Source organism: Oncorhynchus gorbuscha, linkage group LG04, assembly GCF_021184085.1.
Source record: "Oncorhynchus gorbuscha isolate QuinsamMale2020 ecotype Even-year linkage group LG04, OgorEven_v1.0, whole genome shotgun sequence".
Taxonomy (NCBI): Eukaryota; Metazoa; Chordata; class Actinopteri; order Salmoniformes; family Salmonidae; genus Oncorhynchus; species Oncorhynchus gorbuscha.
The window spans coordinates 2941750-2965462 of record NC_060176.1 but is presented as its reverse complement, the minus strand read 5'-3'; the positions used below and the strand labels follow the sequence as shown (position 1 = coordinate 2965462).

At 44.3% G+C, this 23713-nt stretch overlaps 1 protein-coding gene across 2 annotated transcripts; it reads left to right on the top strand.

Moving 5' to 3' along the window:
• Nucleotides 1-2322: 2322 nt before the first annotated feature.
• gnb5b (guanine nucleotide binding protein (G protein), beta 5b) lies at nt 2323-23665 on the top strand. 2 transcript variants are annotated; one of them, XM_046345574.1, is made up of 13 exons: nt 2323-2436; nt 7391-7540; nt 8449-8560; nt 8893-9029; nt 9760-9801; nt 9918-9994; nt 10170-10302; nt 16166-16309; nt 16480-16571; nt 17190-17238; nt 17798-17894; nt 19354-19520; nt 23026-23665. In XM_046345574.1, the coding sequence occupies exons 2-13, from the start codon at nt 7415-7417 to the stop codon at nt 23035-23037; spliced, it is 1188 nt and encodes a 395-aa protein (XP_046201530.1). In that variant the 5' UTR covers nt 2323-2436; nt 7391-7414; the 3' UTR covers nt 23038-23665. The 2 variants fall into 2 exon arrangements, with proteins under 2 accessions (XP_046201530.1, XP_046201531.1); XM_046345575.1 differs by lacking the exons at nt 2323-2436; nt 7391-7540 and adding an exon at nt 8094-8249.
• Nucleotides 23666-23713: the final 48 nt, after the last annotated feature.

The window sequence follows — 23713 nt, the reverse complement described above, 5'->3', positions numbered from 1 at the left end:
ATCATGAGTGTATTGTATAAAAATTAAAAATGGCCTTTTTGTTACATTTTTGCAGCGTTGCATTTTAATGAAGGATTTTTAGGATGAAGTTTTAGGTTGTTCAACATGTGTATAGTGATACCAGATCTAAAATGCAGATCTGCATCTTGGACGATACTGGAAAACAATACTGAAATACTGCAGGTTTTACCCTTGTGAATGTTTTAGCTGTTATTGATCATACATATAGGATGACTTCATTGTTACTCATGTTTGGGACAAAGCCTTACATATGATTCTAAAAACACTATCATCTCCTGTCTTTAACTGTGTCTGTCTGTTACACGACTACTGTTTTAAAAAGTAGCATTATTATTGAATGTTTTGACAAGTTGTCCTTAGATCTTATTTCAGAGGCTGGGATGGAAGGATTGTTTTGACAAGTTGTCCTTAGATCTTATTTCAGAGGCTGGGATGGAAGGATAGTTTTGACAAGTTGTCCTTAGATCTTATTTCAGAGGCTGGGATGGAAGGATTGTTTTGACAAGTTGTCCATAGATCTTATTTCAGAGGCTGGGATGGAAGGATAGTTTTGACAAGTTGTCCTTAGATCTTATTTCAGAGGCTGGGATGGAAGGATTGTTTTGACAAGTTGTCCATAGATCTTATTTCAGAGGCTGGGATGGAAGGATAGTTTTGACAAGTTGTCCTTAGATCTTATTTCAGAGGCTGGGATGGAAGGATTGTTTTGACAAGTTGTCCATAGATCTTATTTCAGAGGCTGGGATGGAAGGATTGTTTTGACAAGTTGTCCTTAGATCTTATTTCAGAGGCTGGGATGGAAGGATAGTTTTGACAAGTTGTCCTTAGATCTTATTTCAGAGGCTGGGATGGAAGGATTGTTTTGCTTTCTGTCTAGTTGCACTTTTTGAAATATTTACTGAACAAGTTGAATAAATGCTGATAAAGTTAGCTCTGTCTGCCCTTAACCTGTCTGCCCTTAACCTGTCTGCCCTTAACCTGTCTGCCCTTAACCTGTCTGCCCTTAACCTGTCTGCCCTTAACCTGTCTGCCCTTAACCTGTCTGCCCTTAACCTGTCTGCCCTTAACCTGTCTGCCCTTAACCTATCTGATATTCTAATTTCTTTGATCATCATGTGGTTTATGCTCCTCAGAGAGGTCATCTAGCTGTAGTCATTTACACAGTAGATGGCTATAGTCTTACTGACTATCCCAAATGGTACCATATTCACTAGATAGTGCACAGCTTTTGACCAGGGCCCATAGGGAATAGGGCGCCATTTGGTATGTACCCTTAGCCCATTTCTATGATTAGCCTTCGTCAAGCAGTGTAGATGGACCACTCTTCCCGCTCTCCCCTTCCCTTATAGTGTCCCACTCTGTATATGCTGTGTGCCTCAGACAGGCTTGTTCATGTAGACACTCTGTGGTACGACCGGTCTTCACCTCATTTGAGATATACATTTTAACATCTCCAGATAGTTCTTAAAATCTCCCTTTTTATGGTTTTGACAATTGAGGTCAATGCTAAAGTATCACATCAAGTCACGACATCATCACCAACCGACACATCTCATTGATCTAATGATCTTCAGACTTCATACAGTCCACCTGTGGTAGAGATGCTGAACTCTGCTCTCTCCTCTCCATCTCCTCGCTTCTATTCAATTCTTTGTCCTCTCTCCTCCCGTGTGTACATCGGGAGAACTGGACTGTGTGTATAATTCCTGGTAGCTGTACTTAGTGAATATGTTCACCATTAAGAAACTTGGAATAAGTTTAAATTGTCAAACCCTGTAAAAGACAAATAAAGGAATTCAGCACTGAAAATATTTGTTTCTTTTTTTGTCCAAAGCCAAAAGCAAGCTGTGGTTATGAAAATGATAGCAGTTATTATATTAATGTATTATTTATAAACATTCTGCCATGGAATTTTAGCTTTAAGTTCATATTAAATACGTTAACTATTTCTGCCCTCAGACCGTCCAGTGGCTAACTGACCTATACCCTGAACAAGTAATATACAGCCCTTATTAACAACAGATCTAGGATCAGATAACATTACCACCAACAATAACATTTACCATTAGTGGAGGTGAAACGATCTGACCTTGGACCAGTGTTTAGGGACAGCTTCTATCCAGTCGTAATACTTTGGGCTTCATCCCAAATGGAACCATATTCTCTTCCTAGTGCACTCCTTTTGACCAGGCCATCGGGTTCTGGACATAAGAAGTGCACTTTAAAGGGGATATAGTGCCATTTGGGGCGTGACCCTGGTCTGTACCTGAGGGTAATACTGTGGCGTGGTCAAAGCCCTTGGTAAGTAGCTTAGTGTTCCCTCTCTGTCCCTGCCCTCCAATCCTCTAACTAACGTTGGAAAACACTCCTCAGGATAGCATACCGTCTGACAGACAAACCAACTTCCCTCATTAGGTAAGAACTATATTATATGTTTGTTATGATGATGTCATGCAGTTATGTTGGAAACAGTTGGTCAGCAATTTTTTTCTATGTAAGGCATATCAGATCTGTAAGCATGTACAATATGAGATGGACTGATTTTAAATAATGACAAGGTGTTGACTAAGTTATAACTCAATATACATGGCCTTCAGTAATGTATTTAGGATATTACTTTGAGAATTTGATAGACCGTGGAAATGCCATACATGGACTGTATAGGGCTTAGTGTTAGGTGGATCACTATCAGCACTGTAAAAGTAAAGCCTATTTCTCAGTCTCTATTTTAAGCATGTGGCTAGTACAGTACGGAACGGTGTACAGTAGTATAGGAAGTTTGTGGGTACCATCCACTACCGTTGTGCCCTCGAGCAAGGCACTCGCTCCGGCATAACCCCCACATAGCTCCATGGGTGCTGCATTGTGGTTGACCTTGTGCTCCTTGGAAGTGTCTGTATGCTGTTCTGTGTTTCTGTGCTGTCCTGGGGGTTGGGAGCAGCGCATCCTGCATTCCTAAGGCTATTGATCAAAATAGTCACATGGCTAGCGTATAACAAATATACTACATATCAACCTAGGATCAATGATTTAGCCAGCTAACTTACCTAAATATTTAGAAATATTCATGTTAGTTTTGTAAATGGGCATGGTCTACTACTTTAATTTACTCAACAACCAAAACACAAAGTCCGATCATAAGTAAAAAATTGTATTAACCAGAAAACCAACAGTTATTTATCAAAGTTAGCTGGCTGACCCTGCTTTGTAGTATACCCCTCAGACCCATGGTTCAGACAATAGGCAGACAAGACCGGAACAAAAATGGCAATTGTGGGAGGAGCACAAGGTCAATCTGGAGTAATGCTATTTTTAAGTCTCCAGCAATGTTCGATCAGGTTTTAAGTCCAGGCTCTGGCTGGGTCACTCAAGTACATTCAGAGACTTGTCCCGAAGCCACTCCTGCGTTGTGTGCTTAGGGTTGTTGTACTGTTGGAAGGTGAACCTTCGCCCCAGTCTGAGGTCCTGAGAGTTCTAGAGCAGGTTTTTATTAAGGATCTCTCTGTACTTTGCTCCGTTCATCTTTGCCCCAATCCTGACTAGTCTCCCAGTCCCTGCCACTGAAAAACATCCCCACACCATGATTCTGCCACCACCATGCTTCACTGTAGGGATGGTGCCAGGTTTCCTCCAGACGTAACGTTGGCATTCAGGCCAAAGAGTTCAATCTTGGTTTCTTCGGACCACACGATCAGGTCTCTGATCTCATGGTCTGAGAGTCCTTTAGGTGGCTTTTGGCAAACTCCAAGTGGGCTGTCATGTGCCTTTTACTGAGGAGTGGCTTCCATCTGGCCACTTTACCATAAAGCCCTGATTGGTGGAGTGCTACAGAGCTGGTTGTCCTTCTGGAAGGTTCTCCCATCTCCACAGAGCAACTCGGAGTTCAGTCAGTGTGACCATTGGGTTCTTGGTCACCTCCCTGACCAAGGCCTTTCTCCCCCGATTACTCAGTTTGGCTGGGCGGACAGCTCTAGGAAGAGTCTTGGTGGTTACAAACTTTTTTCATTTAAGAATGATAGAGGCCACTGTGTTCTTGGGGACCTTCAATGCTGCAGAAATGTTTTGTACCCCTCCCCAGACCTGTGCCTCGACACAATCCTGTCTCGGAGCTCTACGGACAATTATTTCGACCTCATGGCTTGGTTATTGCTCTGACATACACAGTCAACTGTGGGACCTTATAAAGACAGGTGTGTCCCTGTCCGATCAATCAATTGAATTTACCACAGGTGGACACCAATCAAATTGTAGACACATCTCAAGGATGATCAATAGAAACCGTACCTGAGCTCAATTTTGAGTCTTGTAGAAAAAGGTCTGAATAAATAAGTTTTTTTTTTTTTTTTTCACTTTGTCATTTTGGGGTATTGTGTGTAGACTGCAGTGTTCTATTTCTACTGTGTGTAGACTGCAGTGTTCTATTTCTACTGTGTGTAGACTGCAGTGTTCTATTTCTACTGTGTGTAGACTGCAGTGTTCTATTTCTACTTTCTACTGCAGTATTTGTGTGTAGACTGCAGTGTTCTATTTCTACTGTGTGTAGACTGCAGTGTTCTATTTCTACTGTGTGTAGACTGCAGTGTTCTATTTCTACTGTGTGTAGACTGCAGTGTTCTATTTCTACTGTGTGTAGACTGCAGTGTTCTATTTCTACTGTGTGTAGACTGCAGTGTTCTATTTCTACTGTGTGTAATGCAGTGTTCTGTTTCTACTGTGTGTAATGCATATCTCCACCCTTATGTATATGTTACAGCCAACTATGTATTTATACAGTATTTGTCTGTATCAGATTGTGGTTATGTATCTGTTCTGTTTCTTCAGTGCCTAATGAACTGCAATATAGACACTGCAGAAATAGAACAGATAGATATTGCAAGACATTCTATACAGTTGAAGTGGGAAGTTTACATACACCTCAGCCAAATACATTTAAACTCAGTTTTTCACAATTCCTGACATTTAATCCTAGTAAAAATTCCTGTTTTAGGTCAGTTAGGATAACCACTTTATTTTAAGAATGTGAAATGTCAGAATAATAGTAGAGAGAATTATTTATTTCAGCTTTTATTTCTTTCATCACATTCCCAGTGGGTCAGAGGTTTACATACAGTCAATTAGTATTTGGTAGCATTGCCTATAAATTGTTTCACTTGGGTCAAACGTTTTGGGTGCCTTCCACAAGCTTCCCGCACACGCTTTTTCAGTTCTGCCCACAAGTTTTCTATAGGGTTGAGGTCAGGGCTTTGTGATGGCCACTCCAATACCTAGACTTTGTTGTCCTTACGCCATTTTGCCACACCTTTGGAAGTATGCTTGGGGTCATTGTCCATTTGGAAGACCCATTTGCTACCAAGCTTTAACTTCCTGACTGATGTCTTGAGATGTTGCTTCAATATATCCACATAATTTTCCTTCCTCATATAGCCATGTATTTTGTTAAGTGCACCAGTCCCTTCTGCAGCAAAGCACCCCAACAACATGATGCTGCCACCCGTTCTTCGCGGTTGGGATGGTGTTCTTTGGCTTGCAAGCCTCCCCCTTTTTCCTCCGAACATAATGATGGTCATTATGGTCAAACAGTTCTATTTTTGTTTCATCAGACCAGAGGACATTTCTCCAAAAAGTATGATCTTTGTCCCCATGTGCAATTGCAAACCGTAGTCTGGCTTTTTTTATGGCATTTCTGGAGCAGTGACTTCTTCCTTGCTGAGCGGCTTTTCAGGTTATGCCGATATAGGACCCGTTTTACTGTGGATACAGATACTTTTGTACCTGTTTCTTCCAGCATTTTCACAGGGTCCTTTGCTGTTGTTCTGGGATTCGCACCAAAATACGCTCTTCTCTAGGAGACAGAACCCGTCTCCTTCCTGAGTGGTATGACGGCTGCGTGGGCCCATGGTGTTTATACTTGCGTACTATTGTTTGTACAGATGAACGTGGTACCTTCTGGCATTTGGAAATTGCTCCCAAGGATGAACCAGACTTGTGGAGGTTTACAATTTTATTTTTTGAGGTCTTGGCTGATTTAATTTGATTTTCCCATGATGTCAAGCAAAGAGACACTGAATTTGAAGGTAGGCCTTGAAATACATCTACAGGTACACCTCCAATTGACTCAAATTATGTAAATTAGCTTATCAGAAGCTTCTAAACCCATGACATAATTGTCTGGAGTTTTCCAAGCTGTTTAAAGGCGCAGTCAACTTAGTGTCTGTAAACTTCTGACCCACTAGAATTGTGATACAGTGAGTTATAAGTTAAATAATCTGTCTGTAAACAATTGTTGGAAAAATGACTTGTGTCATGCACAAGTAGATGTCCTAACCGACTTGCCAAAACTATAGTTTGTTAACAAGAAATGTGTGGAGTGGTTGAAAAGGAGTTTTAATGACTCCAACCTAAGAGTATTGTAAACTTCAACTGTATCTGTTCTATTTCTACACTGTGTATATTGCAGCTCATTATTTATCTGTTCTATTTCTACACTGTGTATATTGCAGCTCATTATTTATCTGTTCTATTTCTACACTGTGTATATTGCAGCTCATTATTTATCTGTTCTATTTCTACACTGTGTATATTGCAGCTCATTATTTATCTGTTCTATTTCTGCAGTGTCTATGTTGCAGTTCATTAGACACTATAGAAATAGAACAGATGCTGCAGTGACCTGCAATATTGGACACTATAGAAATAGAACAGATAGATATTGCAGGTCATTATATATCTGTTCTATTTCTACACAGTGTATATTGCAGGTCCATATCCATATCTGCATGTCTATGATTCATTCCCCAGACTATCACTATCAGTGGCAGTTACCGATCCCCACCATTATATGGTGTAATAATGTACATCCAAGTGTGTGTGTGTCCATGCATCTCCTAAAATAGGCCTAATGCTCTCCCCTTCTCTGAGCAGGATCAGGCAGGAGGGAGATTCCCCACTGCTTATCGTCAATACAGCTGTCAGCACACACATACCTACACACACTCTCACTCCCTCTCTCCTCTCGCTCAGTCTCTTATTCACTATCTCTCTCTAACTGACTCACACATACACACATTCTCTCCCTATCTCTCTAGCTTGCGCTCTTTCTCTTTCTCTCTCTCTCTCTCACACACACTCACACTCTCTCTCTCACACACACACACACACACACACACACACACACACACACACACACACACACACACACACACACACACACACACACACACACACACACACACACACACACACACACACACACACACACACACACACACAAAATAGCAATGCTCCCTTCATGGGAATCGATAACAGTGTGTATGTGGGTTATTTCTCATACCTGAATGTTGACACTGTGTTCCTTTTCTCCTCTATACAGGTCTGTGGTTAATCAGCTGCAGCCATGTGTGACCAGACGTTTTTGGCCATCACCTTCGGGCCGTGTGACAGCTGCTCGGAGAACCGCCCCTTGATGAATCTATACATCAAGACTGAACCCATCAACTACTGCTCACTATGCATGGAGATTGTACGTCTCTTTATCCATGACCTCTAACCTCTGACTCTAACCAATCTAATGTCTCCTTCCTGGACCAATACAATCCTTTAAGATCTTCACAAATTCCCAGGGAATAGGGGTAGATTTGAGATTCTTGATGTATTTTTAGGGGGTTGGAGAGGACCCCATCTGAGAATGCAGCCTCCCTATCTGTCTGATATACAGTAGCAGCGAGCCTCTTTCAACACACACACACACACACACCATTGCTGGATGAATTCACCACCTCATTTTATCTGTACTCCCTTCTCTCTGGCAGCTCATCCACACTTACAGCAACCTTGTCTTTCACTTCTCTAAACAACAATAGGTGCAAAAACACCTTTCAAAGGAAAATAACATACATTTAAACAAGGAAACTGCAATGTGGTAAAATAAAATATGGAAAATGTGATTTTTCTGTCAAGTATTTAAATGAATATTATTAGAGGAAAGTTAGGCTATATTTAGTGCAATTACTATCAAAGACAGTCATAGTGGCTTCTCTGGAGCGAGAAAAACCGAGATCTAGTTAGAGGGAGAGAGAAAGAGGTAGAGACTTGCCAGAGAGCGAGTGAGACAAGAGACAGGGAAAGAGGGAGAGAGAGCGGGGGAGAGGGAGCACATCAGCGCGGCAGCAGCATTAGGGGCATATTCATTAGTCCAAACAAAAACGAGAATTCATATTGGGAAAATGCAGGTAGGTCTCTCCGTTTCGTTCCGTTTGCTTCCGTTTCAGAAACGTTTTGCAACAGAATCGGCGTAATGAATACGCACCAGCTGTAGGAAGGCAGAGCCGCCTTGACGGGCGCAGCCAGCGCGCGACTAAAAACATCTGCTTTTGCTGTTCCCTTTTCTGTCCTTTCCCCGTTCCCTTCTTTCGTTCACCCTCTCTAAAGATGGCGTGCCAGGGCCTTGCGAGCGGCGAGACTCTGAAGTCGCTGAAGGCGGAGAGCGAGACGCTGAGGAAGAAGCTCGAGGAGGAGCGGAAGAAGCTGCACGATGTGGAGTGTGAGTTTAATGGGAGGGAGAGGGGCCTCGCGATGCACAAAATGTTTACTGTCTGTACCCTAAACATGAAAGTTATGCAGAAACGGTTATTATATCCTTTATTATATCCCAATTGAATTTGATATTCATGCCAAAAATCATCTGATTTTCCAGAGATGTGCCCGCGGCCATGAAACCGCATTAGACAAACTACCAGAAGATAGTGAATAGAGAGCATTGCAGAAAAGTTTTCCTGCAACAGGATGATCAAATAAATATCATATGTATTCATTTACACGACAATTCATTGTCATTACTAGAGTGTTTAACCGTGTGTGTGTGTGTGTGTGTAGTGGAGAAGGTAGCTGAGAAGGCGGAAGCTCTTGGTGAGTTAAACATGAAGACTCGGAGGACACTGAAGGGCCATGGCAACAAGGTGCTCTGTATGGACTGGTGCAAAGACAAACGACGCATTGTCAGCTCCTCACAGGTATGCACACACACAAACTGCTCTCTTTTCCTCCCTCTCCACCCTATCCCCCTATCCTCCTTCTATTCTACTGTCATTAGTGTGTTTTGGTCACAGCCCTGTCCATGGTGCTGAACTCCCTGACTCCACTTATATCAATTACTCTTCCTCTTCATTCCTCCCTTCTTCCCTTCTCTCTCCTCCCTTCTTCCCTTCTCTCTCCTCCCTTCTTCCCTTCTCTCGCCTCTCTCCTCCCTTCTTTCCTTCTCTCGCCTCTCTCCTCCCTTCTTCCCTTCTCTCGCCTCTCTCCTCCCTTCTTCCCTTCTCTCGCCTCTCTCCTCCCTTCTTCCCTTCTTCCCTTCTCTCTCCTCCCTTCTTCCCTTCTCTCGCCTCTCTCCTCCCTTCTTCCCTTCTCTCGCCTCTCTCCTCCCTTCTTCCCTTCTCTCGCCTCTCTCCTCCCTTCCCTTTCCGTTCTCTCTCCTCCCTTCTTCTCTCTCCTTCTCTCTCCCTCTCTCTCCTCCCTTCTTCTTCCCTTCTCCCTCTTCTTCCCCTCTCTCTCCCTTCTTCCCTTCTTCCCTTCTCCCTCTCTCTCTCCTCCCTTCTTCCCTTCTCTCGCCTCTCTCCTCCCTTCTTCCCTTCTCTCGCCTCTCTCCTCCCTTCTTCCCTTCTTCCCTTCTCTCTCCTCCCTTCTTCCCTTCTCTCGCCTCTCTCCTCCCTTCTTCATTCATTTTCCTTGTCTTCTGTCTACCAGGATGGGAAGGTCATCGTATGGGATGCTTTCACCACCAATAAGGTTAGTAAAAGCAGCCGGAGTGTGTGAGTGCACTAATGACAGCCTAATTCAGTCCCATGGTGGAGCGGTCTTAACCAGGCTTATTTACGTTAATGTATATGCACACTGTGTTCTAGGAACATGCAGTGACCATGCCGACTACGTGGGTGATGGCGTGTGCCTACGCCCCCTCTGGCTGTGCCATCGCCTGTGGGTGAGTCTCACCCTAACCTCTGACCTTTAACCCCTTAGCCCCAAGAAAGGTATTGGCTTGATGCTGAAGTACTGGCTTGAGGGCTTGATGTTAAAGTAATGCCCTACAACTCTCTCTCTCTCGTCTGTCTGTCTGTCTGTCTGTCTGTGTGACTGTGTCTGTCTGTGTCTAACAGGGGATTGGATAATAAGTGCTCAGTGTACCCTCTCTCATTGGACAAGGACGAGAACTTGGCGGCCAAGAAGAAGTCGGTTGCCATGCACACCAACTACCTGTCCGGCTGCACCTTCACCAACTCTGACATGCAAGTTAGGGACTAGACTCACACATACATGCACACACACACACACAGACATAGACACACTCAGACACACACAACACAATGAGGAGAGGGAAGGAAATTGAGATTTTCAGAACAAGGAGGAGTGAATGGATAGAGGGAGGGAGGAAAAGAAGGAAGGAAATATTAGATGTTTAAGGCTGTTAATAATTTATCTCTGCTAGACAGGAGAGGAACTGTTGAGAATTATAGCTGATGAGGAGAAGGTGATGAGAGTGGAGAGGAAACAGAAGTGGCCTATAGAGAGAGATGGCCGTCCATTGTGAGTGTATTAATAGACATTAAGAGGCCTTTATCTGTCAGAGCTGAAAACTCATACCTAAGGGCACATACACACAATCTGTCTCCCTAATGCACTGGGGTCTGTTGGTGGGTGTTGAGCTGTGAAGACGTGTGTGTGGTGTGTGGAATAAAGCACAGGGTTGTGGAGAGTCGAGACATTTTACATTGCCCCAGTCAATCTCAGTTCAGTCTCACATTTTTCATATCATTTTTGTCTGACGGGGATGTTTCATATCTTTGTCTGACTGACAGTGAATACACAGGGATGTTTTCATATCAACCGCACATTTGGTTCCTAGTGAATACACAGTTTGCACATTTGGTTCCTAGTGAATACACAGTTTGCACATTTGGTTCTTAGTGAATACACAGTTTGCACATTTGGTTCCTAGTGAATACACAGTTAGCACATTGGTTCTTAGTGAATACACAGTTTGCACATTTGGTTCCTAGTGAATACACAGTTAGCACATTTGGTTCCTAGTGAATACACAGTTTGCACATTTGGTTCCTAGTGAATACACAGTTAGCACATTTGGTTCCTAGTGAATACACAGTTTGCACATTTGGTTCCTAGTGAATACACAGTTTGCACATTTGGTTCCTATTTGGTAGTGAATACACACAGTTTGCACATTTGGTTCCTAGTGAATACACAGTTTGCACATTTGGTTCCTAGTGAATACACAGTTTGCACATTTGGTTCCTAGTGAATACACAGTTTGCACATTTGGTTCCTAGTGAATACACAGTTAGCACATTTGGTTCTTAGTGAATACACAGTTAGCACATTTGGTTCTTAGTGAATACACAGTTTAGCACATTTGGTTCTTAGTGAATACACACAGTTAGCACATTTGGTTCTTAGTGAATACACAGTTAGCACATTTGGTTCTTAGTGAATACACAGTTAGCACATTTGAATACACAGTTAGCACATTTGATTCCTAGTGAATACACAGTTAGCACATTTGGTTCCTTGAAAGTTATAGGAATGTATGTTTTTGGCTTCACGTTGGTTGCACAGAACATTTGGTTCTAGTGAAGCCATACGTTTCCTGACCGGTAAAACAGATTTCTTTATTTAAATGTTCTAAGAACAGAAAATAACATTTAGCCTGTTCTGGGAATGTTTATGTTTAGGTTGTAGGGAGGTTGTGAGAACGTTTTACTCTGATTCCTTGAACGTTTTCTTAACACTGTGAGAATAGACATTATAGGTTATTTGGAGGTTTTAGAATAACTTCTTTAAAACGTTCACTGAATGTTCCAGTAAGACATTTAATAACACTGATAGCTTATTTTGGGTTCACTTTGTTGAAGTCCAAGCATGATTGAAAACATAGAAATTCATTTCCTTAGTCATTAATCATGCAAACACATGCATTTTTTTGGTGTCACTGCATCAATGAGATTTGAACCTAATGTTCTCTATCCATGGAATTAGTCCACTGCCCCACCAGGATGGAACTAGCATGCCATGTTTTTTTGCACATACAAAGCTGTTAATGTTGTCTATTCAAACAGACCCCATTTAAAAGGAAATAAGCACTCATTAAGATAAGGTGGGGCCAATTAATGGGCGCGGCCAACACACCTGAACACACTTAACAAGAGAGGATAGAGAGAGTTTTGTTGATGCTAAGAACAGAATGTATATGTTTTTAAATAACTTTCTTAGAATGTTCTCTGAACATTACTAAAGTTTTCTAGTAGTTTTTATGGTAATTTTTCTTTAATGTTCTCAGCTCAATTTGAGAACTTTACTTTAAATAGAACCATGAGGAAACCTGTAGGAAATGTTATGCTGAAGTACTGACATTCACACAGAAGAATGTTGGTTCTTAACATTCTCTTAATTATTTGAGAACATTCCCAATGTCAAGAACATTACCAAAATTGAAATGCAATGTAACCATGTTTGAACTTTTAGGAAACGTTCTGTTAAAGTAATGAAATACCAATACAATTATGTTTTTTTGTCAAGTTCCTTAAATGTGTTGAGAATGTTCAAAGCCAAGCAACTATCCTGCACCATTCCCAGAAAGTTGTGGGAAGGTTGTATGCAAAATAACCATGGCACAACCACTCACTCACCAAGTTCTAGGAAACATATGGTTCTCAGAACGTTGTGCGTTAGCTGGGTACACCCCAGTAGTTAACCAGCTCTGTGTAATGGCCGTCGATTAGTTATATTACCCCAAACTACCACAAAAGGGTAGTAGGATCACACATCTCCCCATGTTTAAGAATACATTGCTGTGTGTGTGTGTGTGTGTGTGTGTGTGTGTGTGTGTGTGTGTGTGTGTGTGTGTGTGTGTGTGTGTGTGTGTGTGTGTGTGTGTGTGTGTGTGTGTGTGTGTGTGTGTGTGTGTGTGTGTGTGTGTGTGTGTGTGTGTGTGTTTCAGTATCCTGATAAAGTGTGTGTGCGTTGCTGTGTGTGTTTCAGTATCCTGATAAAGTGTGTGTGCGTTGCTGTGTGTGTTTCAGTATCCTGATAAAGTGTGTGTGCGTTGCTGTGTGTGTTTCAGTATCCTGATAAAGTGTGTGTGTTGCTGTGTGTGTTTCAGTATCCTGATAAAGTGTGTGTGTGTTGCTGTGTGTGTTTCAGTATCCTGATAAAGTGTGTGTGTTGCTGTGTGTGTTTCAGTATCCTGATAAAGTCAAATCAAATCTAATTTTATTTGTCACATACACATGGTTAGCAGATGTTAATGCGAGTGTAGCGAAATGCTTGTGCTTCTAGTTCCGACAATGCAGTAATAACCAACAAGTAATCTAGCTAACAATTCCAAAACTACTACCTTATAGACACAAGTGTAAAGGGATAAAGAATATGTACATAAAGATATGAGTGAGTGATGGTACAGAGCAGCATAGGCAAGATACAGTAGATGGTATTGAGTGCAGTATATACATATGAGATGAGTATGTAAACAAAGTGGCATAGTTAAAGTGGCTAGTGATACATGTATTATATAAAGATGCAGTAGATGATATAGAGTACAGTATATACATATACATATGAGATGAATAATGTAGGGTATGTAAACATTATATTAGGTAGCATTGTTTAAAGTGGCTAGTGATATATTTGACATCATTTCCCATCAATTCCCATTATTAAAGTGGCTGGAGTTGAGTCAGTGTGTTGGCAGCAGCCATTCAATGTTAGTGGTGGCTGTTTAACAGTCTGATGGCCTTGAGATAGAAGCTGTTTTTCAGTCACTCGGTCCCAGCTTTGATGCACCTGTACTGACCTCGCCTTCTGGATGATAGCGGATGATGATGATGATCTTTATGGCCTTCCTGTGACATCGGGTGGTGTAGGTGTCCTGGAGGGCAGGTAGTTTGCCTCTGGAGAGCCTTACGGTTGTGGGCGAAGCAGTTGCCGTACCAGGCGGTGATACAGGCCGACAGGATGCTCTCGATTGTGCATCTGTAGAAGTTTGTGAGTGCTTTTGGTGACAAGCCGAATTTCTTCAGCCTCCTGAGGTTGAAGAGGTGCTGCTGCGCCTTCTTCACGATGCCGTCTGTGTGGGTGGACCAATTCAGTTTGTCTGTGATGTGTACGCCGAGGAACTTAAAACTCACTACCCTCTCCACTACTGTTCCATCAATGTGGATAGGGGGGTGTTCCCTCTGCTGTTTCCTGAAGTCCACAATCATCTCCTTAGTGTTGTTGACGTTGAGTGTGAGGTTATTTTCCTGACACCACACTCCGAGGGCCCCTCCCCTCCTCCCTGTAGGCCGTCTCGTCGTTGTTGGTAATCAAGCCTACCACTGTTGTGTCGTCCGCAAACTTGATGATTGAGTTGGAGGCGTGCGTGGCCATGCAGTCGTGGGTGAACAGGGAGTACAGGAGAGGGCTCAGAACGCACCCTTGTGGGGCCCCAGTGTTGAGGATCAGCGGGGTGGAAGTGTTGTTGCCTACCCTCACCACCTGGGGGTGGCCCGTCAGGAAGTCCAGTACCCAGTTGCACAGGGCGGGGTCAAGACCCAGGGTCTCGAGCTTGATGACGAGCTTGGAGGGCACTATGGTGTTAAATGCCGAGCTGTAGTCGATGAACAGCATTCTCACATAGGTATTCCTCTTGTCCAGATGGGCTAGGGCAGTGTGCAGTGTGGTTGAGATTGCATCGTCTGTGGACCTATTTGGGCGGTAAGCAAATTGGAGTGGGTCTAGGGTGTCAGGTAGGCTGGAGGTGATATGGTCCTTGACTAGTCTCTCAAAGCACTTCATGATGACGGAAGTGAGTGCTACGGGGCGGTAGTCGTTTAGCTCAGTTACCTTAGCTTTCTTGGGAACAGGAACAATGGTGGCCCTCTTGAAGCATGTGGGAACAACAGACTGGGATAGGGATTGATTGAATATGTCCGTAAACACACCAGCCAGCTGGTCTGTGCATGCTCTGAGGGCGCGGCTGGGGATGCCGTCTGGGCCTGCAGCCTTGCGAGGGTTGACACGTTTAAATGTTTTCCTCACGTCGGCTGCAGTGAAGGAGAGTCCGCATGTTTTAGTTGTGGGACGTGTCAGTGGCACTGTATTGTAAGTGTGTGTGTGTTGCTGTGTGTGTTTCAGTATGTTGATAAAGTGTGTGTGTTTCAATATGCTGATAAAGTGTGTGTGTTGCTGTGTGTGTTTCAGTATGCTGATAAAGTGTGTGTTTCAGTATGCTGATAAAGTGTGTGTGTGTTGCTGTGTGAGTTTCAGTATGCTGATAAAGTGTGTGTGTTGCTGTGTGTGTTTCGGTATGCTGATAAAGTGTGTGTTTCAGTATGCTGATAAAGTGTGTGTGTTGCTGTGTGTGTTTCAGTATGCTGATAAAGTGTGTGTGTTGCTGTGTGTGTGTTTCAGTATGCTGATAAAGTGTGTGTTTCAGTATGCTGATAAAGTGTGTGTGTTGCTGTGTGTGTGTTTCAGTATGCTGATAAAGTGTGTGTTTCAGTATGCTGATAAAGTGTGTGTGTGTTGCTGTGTGTGTGTTTCAGTATGCTGATAAAGTGTGTGTTTCAGTATGCTGATAGTGTGTTTCAGTATGCTGATAACGTGTGTGTGTTGCTGTGTGTGTGTTTCAGTATGCTGATAAAGTGTGTGTTTCAGTATGCTGATAAAGTGTGTGTGTTGCTGTGTGTGTGTTTCAGTATGCTGATAGTGTGTGTTTCAGTATGCTGATAGTGTGTGTTTCAGTATGCTGATAAAGTGTGTGTTTCAGTATGCTGATAAAGTGTGTGTTTCAGTATGCTGATAAAGTGTGTGTTTCAGTATGCTGATAAAGTGTGTGTTTCAGTATGCTGATAAAGTGTGTGTTTCAGTATGCTGATAAAGTGTTTGTGTTGCTGTGTGTGTGTTTCAGTATGCTGATAAAGTGTGTGTTTCAGTATGCTGATAAAGTGTGTGTTTCAGTATGCTGATAAAGTGTTTGTGTTGCTGTGTGTGTGTTTCAGTATGCTGATAAAGTGTGTGTTTCAGTATGCTGATAAAGTGTGTGTTTCAGTATGCTGATAAAGTGTGTGTTTCAGTATGCTGATAAAGTGTGTGTGTGTAGATCTTGACATCCAGTGGGGATGGTACCAGTGCCCTGTGGGACGTGGAGAGTGGTCAGCTGCTGCAGAGTTTCCACGGTCACTCTGCTGATGTCCTCACTCTGGACCTCGCCCCCTCTGAGACTGGAAACACCTTCGTCTCCGGGGTCAGTGTGTGTGTGTGTGTGTGTGTGTGTGTGTGTGTGTGTGTGTGTGTGTGTGTGTGTGTGTGTGTGTGTGTGTGTGTGTGTGTGTGTGTGTGTGTGTGTGTGTGTGTGTGTGTGTGTCCTATCTATCTCTCTGTCCCTCCGCGAACATGTCTGTTTGTTCATTCCAGGGTTCTGATAAGAAGGCTAACGTTTGGGACTTGCGCTCAGGGCAGAACGTCCAGTCGTTTGATACCCACGACTCTGATATCAACTGTGTCAAGTAAGTAGCAGCATCCACGTCAACCCTTTATACAGCTTCACTGTCTACAGATCACCTATACTTATAGTATCCACATAATCTCTACAGTACAGCTAACAGCATCCATCAACCCTAAACCTAACCCTTTACACAGCTTCACTGTCTACAGATCACCTATACTTATAGTATCCACATAATCTCTACAGTACAGCTAACAGCATCCATCAACCCTAAACCTAACCCTTTACACAGCTTCACTGTCTACAGATCACCTATACTTATAGTATCCACATAATCTCTACAGTACAGCTAACAGCATCCATCAACCCTAAACCTAACCCTTTTTATTATTGTTTTCTATTTAACCTTTATTTAACTAGGCAAGTCAGTTAAGAACAAATTCTTATTTACAATGACGGCCTTGGAGCAGTGGGTTAACTGCCTTGTTCAGGGGCAGAACGACAGATTTTTACCTTGTCAGCTCAGGGATTCGATCTAGCAACCTTTCGGTTACTGGCCCAACGCTCTAACTACTAGACTTTCATACAGCTTAGTGTACACATCAACCTTTTTACTCCTCTCACACTCTCTCTTTCTCTTTCTCTCTCGCTATCGCTCTCCCTCTCTCTCTCTCTCCAGGTACTACCCCAGTGGCGATGCTTTTGCCTCTGCTTCTGACGACTCTACCGTGAGTTTATAACACACTTATAGCACATTTATACACCCTACTTAGTGCACTACTCTTGAACAAAGCCACATAGAGTTGCAACCAAAAAGCTCTAATCAAAGGTAGTGCCCTATAAAGGGAATAGGGTGTCACTTGACAGATGATGGACCTTTGATGTGATTCTGTGGGTTGTGTGTGGCAGTCGGACACTCTGTCTCAATAACACCGTTCAGTTAACAGAATCTCTGGGAGAGAATTGATTGTCTTACTGTGATGTCACTGGTCAAAGATCGCTCTTTCACATCATACAGTACATATGTCAAAGCATCCCACTGTTTTACATTACTACACAGGTTTGTATTGTTTTAAGAAGTGTTATTCAGGCCAAGGAGGAAAAATACAATACATTACGATATAACTTTATTGTACATCATGGGAAAATTACAATGTAACTTTGTCTCTCATTAGGAAATATGCTGGGCCTTTGAGTTCACAGCACAGACAGAAACAACAACTAGCATGTAATGGGTTAAATAAAAACTAGAATGAAAATGTCCCATTGATTGTCTGTGTGTTCCAGTGCCGTCTGTTTGATCTCAGGGCTGATCGGGAGGTGTCCATCTACTCCAAAGACAGCATAATGTTTGGAGCCGCCAGTGTGGACTTCTCTCTTAGTGGTAAGATGTGGACAATAGTCAGCAACCGTTTGACAGATAATACCTCTTTATTAGCTTCCTCTCAACAGAGACTAGAGTCAACTAAACATATTTTGGTCCCCCGATCATGAACACATTTACAATAATGCTATTGGACATTTACAATAATGCTGTTGGACATTTACAATAATGCTGTTGGACATTTACAATAATGCTGTTGGACATTTACAATAATGCTGTTGGACATTTACAATAATGCTGTTGGACATTTACAATAATGCTGTTGGACATTTACAATAATGCTGTTGGACATTTACAATAATGCTGTTGGACATTTACTGGTGTTGTTGTGTTATTATTGGATGTTGTGCCAGGAAATCTTTCCCATCTTCACTTTGCCTCTTTCACTTTCTTTCTTACCGGGTGTGATGATGCAATAGATATACTGCCACGGCCTTTATAGCGGTCAAGGGATTTTATTTATCAAAAATCACTGAAACTGGAAACACTTATCCCCCTCACTAGCTTTATGCACCAACTGTCAGAGCAGCTCACAGATTACTGCACCTGTACATAGCCCACCTATAATTTAGCCCAAACAACTACCTCTTTCCCTACTGTATTTTATTTATTTATTTATTTTGCTCCTTTGCACCCCATTATTTGTATTTCTACTTTGCACATTCTTCCATTGCAAATCTACCATTCCAGTGTTTTACTTGCTATATTGTATTTACTTTTCCACCATGGCCTTTTTTTGCCTTTACCTCCCTTCTCACCTCATTTGCTCACATCATATATAGACTTGTTTATACTGTATTGTATTATTGACTGTATGTTTGTTTTACTCCATGTGTAACTCTGTGTCGTTGTATGTGTCGAACTGCTTTGCTTTATCTTGGCCAGGTCGCAATTGTAAATGAGAACTTGTTCTCAACTTGCCTACCTGGTTAAATAAAGATTAAATAAATTTGATCTTATCTGATTTTGTGTGTAGGCTGAGACTGGATTCTATCCCACATTTACATTTACATTTACATTTAAGTCATTTAGCAGACGCTCTTATCCAGAGCGACTTACCCCCAAAATGTTATTCCTCTGTGTGTTATATAATTGTAGAGGTACAAAGTCTTTAGTTTGAGTTTTTATATGGCTGTATAAAGAGGACAGTTTATTATCAAACTTGTGATAGAGATCACACTTCAGCCAAGAGGGGAATTTAATGCAGTTGAGATGTGGGAAAGGGAATTACCACTCTGCCATCTGGAGTTTTACTACATTTTTACCAAAACTGGATTCCATGTAACTTAAGGCTGATTGATGATTCATTATATCCACTCTATTAGCCTCTGTCAAATGCACTTTAAACTGTAATACATCTGTTCTGTGATGTCCTCCAGCATATTGGAGAATATTCTAGAATCTGACCCTTTCTACCCCTCTATCTCTGTATCCATCTTTCTCTCTCTCTCTCCACCAGGTCGTCTGTTGTTTGCTGGCTATAATGACTACACCATCAATGTGTGGGACGTCCTGAAGGGGACCAGAGTAGCCATCCTGTTTGGTCATGAGAACAGAGTCAGTTCACTCAGAGTCTCTCCTGATGGAACTGCTTTCTGCTCCGGGTCCTGGGACAACACTCTACGGGTGAGACAAGGGGATAGGGGGGTCGGAAGGAGGGACAACACTCTACGGGTGAGACAAGAGGATAGGGGGGTCGGAAGGAGGGACAACACTCTACGGGTGAGACAAGAGGATAGGGGGTCGGAAGGAGGGACAACACTCTACGGGTGAGACAAGAGGATAGGGGGTCGGAAGGAGGGACAACACTCTACGGGTGAGACAAGAGGATAGGGGGTCGGAAGGAGGGACAACACTCGGGTGAGACAAGAGGATAGGGGGTCGGAAGGAGGGACAACAACGGGTGAGACAAGAGGATAGGGGGTCGGAAGGAGGGACAACACTCTACGGGTGAGACAAGAGGGTAGGGGGTCGGAAGGAGGGACAACACTCTACGGGTGAGACAAGAGGATAGGGGGTCGGAAGGAGGGACAACAACGGGTGAGACAAGAGGACGGAAGGAGGGACAACACTCTACGGGTGAGACAAGAGACGGAAGGAGGGACAACACTCTACGGGTGAGACAAGAGGATAGGGGGTCGGAAGGAGGGACAACACTCTACGGGTGAGACAAGAGGATAGGGGGTCGGAAGGAGGGACAACACTCTACGGGTGAGACAAGAGGATAGGGGGTCGGAAGGAGGGACAACACTCTACGGGTGAGACAAGAGGGTAGGGGGTCGGAAGGAGGGACAACACTCTACGGGTGAGACAAGAGGGTAGGGGGTCGGAAGGAGGGACAACACTCTACGGGTGAGACAAGAGGATAGGGGGTCGGAAGGAGGGACAACACTCTACGGGTGAGACAAGAGAATAGGGGGTCGGAAGGGAGACAACAAGGAGGGACAACACTCTACGGGTGAGACAAGAGGGTAGGGGTCGGAAGGAGGGACAACACTCTACGGGTGAAACAAGAGGGTAGGGGGTCGGAAGGAGGGACAACACTCTACGGGTGAGACAAGAGGGTAGGGGGTAGAAGGGGACAACACTCTACGGGTGAGACAAGAGGGTAGGGGGTCGGAAGGAGGGACAACACTCTACGGGTGAGACAAGAGGATAGGGGGTTGGAAGGAGGGACAACACTCTACGGGTGAGACAAGAGGGTAGGGGGTCGGAAGGAGGGACAACACTCTACGGGTGAGACAAGAGGGTAGGGGGTCGGAAGGGGAAGGAGGGACAACACTCTACGGGTGAGACAAGAGGGTAGGGGGTCGGAAGGGAGCTGAAACAAGGAGGGACAACACTCTACGGGTGAGACAAGAGGGTAGGGGGTCGGAAGGGAGCTGAAACAAGGAGGGACAACACTCTACGGGTGAGACAAGAGGGTAGGGGGGTCGGAAGGAGGGACAACACTCTACGGGTGAGACAAGAGGGTAGGGGGTCGGAAAGGGGGACAACACTCTACGGGTGAGACAAGAGGGTAGGGGGTCGGAAGGAGGGACAACACTCTACGGGTGAGACAAGAGGGTAGGGGGTCGGAAGGAGGGACAACACACTACGGGTGAGACAAGAGGGTAGGGGGTCGGAAGGAGGGACAACACTCTACGGGTGAGACAAGAGGGTAGGGGGTCGGAAGGAGGGACAACACTCTACGGGTGAGACAAGAGGGTAGGGGGTCGGAAGGAGGGACAACACTCTACGGGTGAGACAAGAGGGTAGGGGGTCGGAAGGAGGGACAACACTCTACGGGTGAGACAAGAGGGTAGGGGGTCGGAAGGAGGGACAACACACGGGTGAGACAAGAGGGTAGGGGGTAGGAAGGAGGGACAACACTCTACGGGTGAGACAAGAGGGTAGGGGGTCGGAAGGAGGGACAACACTCTACGGGTGAGACAAGAAGGAAGGAGGGACAACACTCTACGGGTGAGACAAGAGGGTAGGGGGTCGGAAGGAGGGACAACACTCTACGGGTGAGACAAGAGGATAGGGGGTCGGAAGGAGGGACAACACTCTACGGGTGAGACAAGAGTAGGGGGTCGGAAAGAAACAAGGAGGGACAACACTCTACGGGTGAGACAAGAGGGTAGGGGGTCGGAAGGAGGGATAACACACGGGTGAGACAAGAGGGTAGGGGGTCGGAAGGAGGGACAACACTCTACGGGTGAGACAAGAGGGTAGGGGGTCAGAAGGAGGGACAACACTCTACGGGTGAGACAAGTAGGGGGTCGGAAGGAGGGACAACACTCTACGGGTGAGACAAGAGGGTAGGGGGTTGGAAGGAGGGCTGAGACAAGAACGGAAGGAGGGACAACACTCTACGGGTGAGACAAGAGGGTAGGGGGTCGGAAGGGAGCTGAAACAAGGAGGGACAACACTCTACGGGTGAGACAAGAGGGTAGGGGGGTCGGAAGGGAGCTGAAACAAGGAGGGACAACACTCTACGGGTGAGACAAGAGGGTAGGGGGGTCGGAAGGGAGCTGAAACAAGGAGGGACAACACTACGGGTGAGACGAGAGGGTAGGTGGGTCGGAAGGAGGGACAACACTCTACGGGTGAGACAAGAGGGTAGGGGGGTCGGAAGGAGGGACAACACTCTACGGGTGAGACGAGGGTAGGGGGGTCGGAAGGGAGCTGAAACAAGGAGGGACAACACTCTACAGGTGAGACAAGAGGGTAGGGGGGTCGGAAGGGAGCTGAAACAAGGAGGGACAACACTCTACGGGTGAGACAAGAGGGTAGGGGGGTCGGAAGGGAGCTGAAACAAGGAGGGACAACACTCTACGGGTGAGACAAGAGGTTAGGGGGGTCGGAAGGGAGCTGAAACAAGGAGGGACAACACCTTATTAAAAAAAAATCAAGTCAGTTAAGAACAAATTCTTATTTACAATGACGGCCTACCCCGGCCAACGCTGGGCTAATTGTGCACCGCCATTTGGGACTCCCAATCATGGCCGGATGTGATACAACATGGGCTAGAGAGAGGGGGAGAGGCTAAGAGTACCTATTTGTGGAAAACCCTGGTTCTGGAGAGTCATGCGTCAGACTATCCCCACAGTACATACTTCTGTTTTCCACTACAGGCACAGCCACAATATAGGACGCGGAAACCACCACTGAGAGATACTGTAGTAGTTGTTCTTCATTAATATCTGTGGAAGTATAGTAACACAGCCATAGTCTTCCCTCTGGTGATCTCACTTACATCATTTTAGCAGACATGTTTATCCAGAGCGACTTAGTGGATGCATAGATTTTCATACTTTTCCCCCTCCATACTGATTCCCTGTGGGAATTTAACCCATAACCCTGGTGTTGCAAGTGCCACGCGCTACCAACAGAGCCACACAGGACCACTTCTCCTCTGAGTTGCTCTGCCTCATAATCTACACCGGTCTGACAAAGGAGGATTCTCCATCTCCCCAAAAATCTGATTTCTATCAAGGTTTCTTCCTTCCAGGGAGTTTTTCATGGTCTTGCTGCTGCCTGCTCTTTGGGGTCTGCACCGGGTGCCTATAATATACTTTTTGACAAGTGCTGTTATTTAAATGTCTTATTGAATACAATCTGATGTTCTGTGCTCTTTCTCTAACAGATCTGGGCCTAGAGCTGCTGTGATGTCATCAGAGCGAGACTGAACCCCTAGAAGTCAGGGGTCAGAGGTTAAGGGTCAGGACCAGAGTCATGTGACCAGTCGACCCAGAGTGCCCATGGAGCACACCCTGCCGCAGAAAGAATCTGCCTATAGAAACTATATTCAGTTACACGCGCACAATAATAAACTATCTAGGTTTGACTCACAGAGACTATTTATTTGACTGAAGTTGGACTATACCAAATGCTCATCAGGGCAATGTGGTCCTAAAGCTTTATTATTAGCAGTATTACAATTATTATTACTATTGTATTACTAAAGCCATTTGAGCAGTTTTCCTCTACAGCAGGTCCTAGCCAATGCCATGCAGTACTGACTTTCCTGTATAGAAGCTAACTCACTGCCGTTTTTATGCTCCCTTAGTCCCCTTTTAAACCTGCTTCACAGTCTGTAGTTTACCAGTCAATTAGTCTGCCCAGGTTGTAACTTGCTCAGATCTAAAGTGCAATACTACTGTTATATAAAACCAGACCATAGACTGTGGTTAGCCAGAGAGGGAGAAAGAGGGAGTGTTTGACGTATTGTTCATTTGTAATCATAGTCTTCTTGTGAAATAAATACATTTGATTTAAATGATTGATTAATGGTGTCTTACAAGTTTGTTTTATCCGATGGAAATGACGAAGAG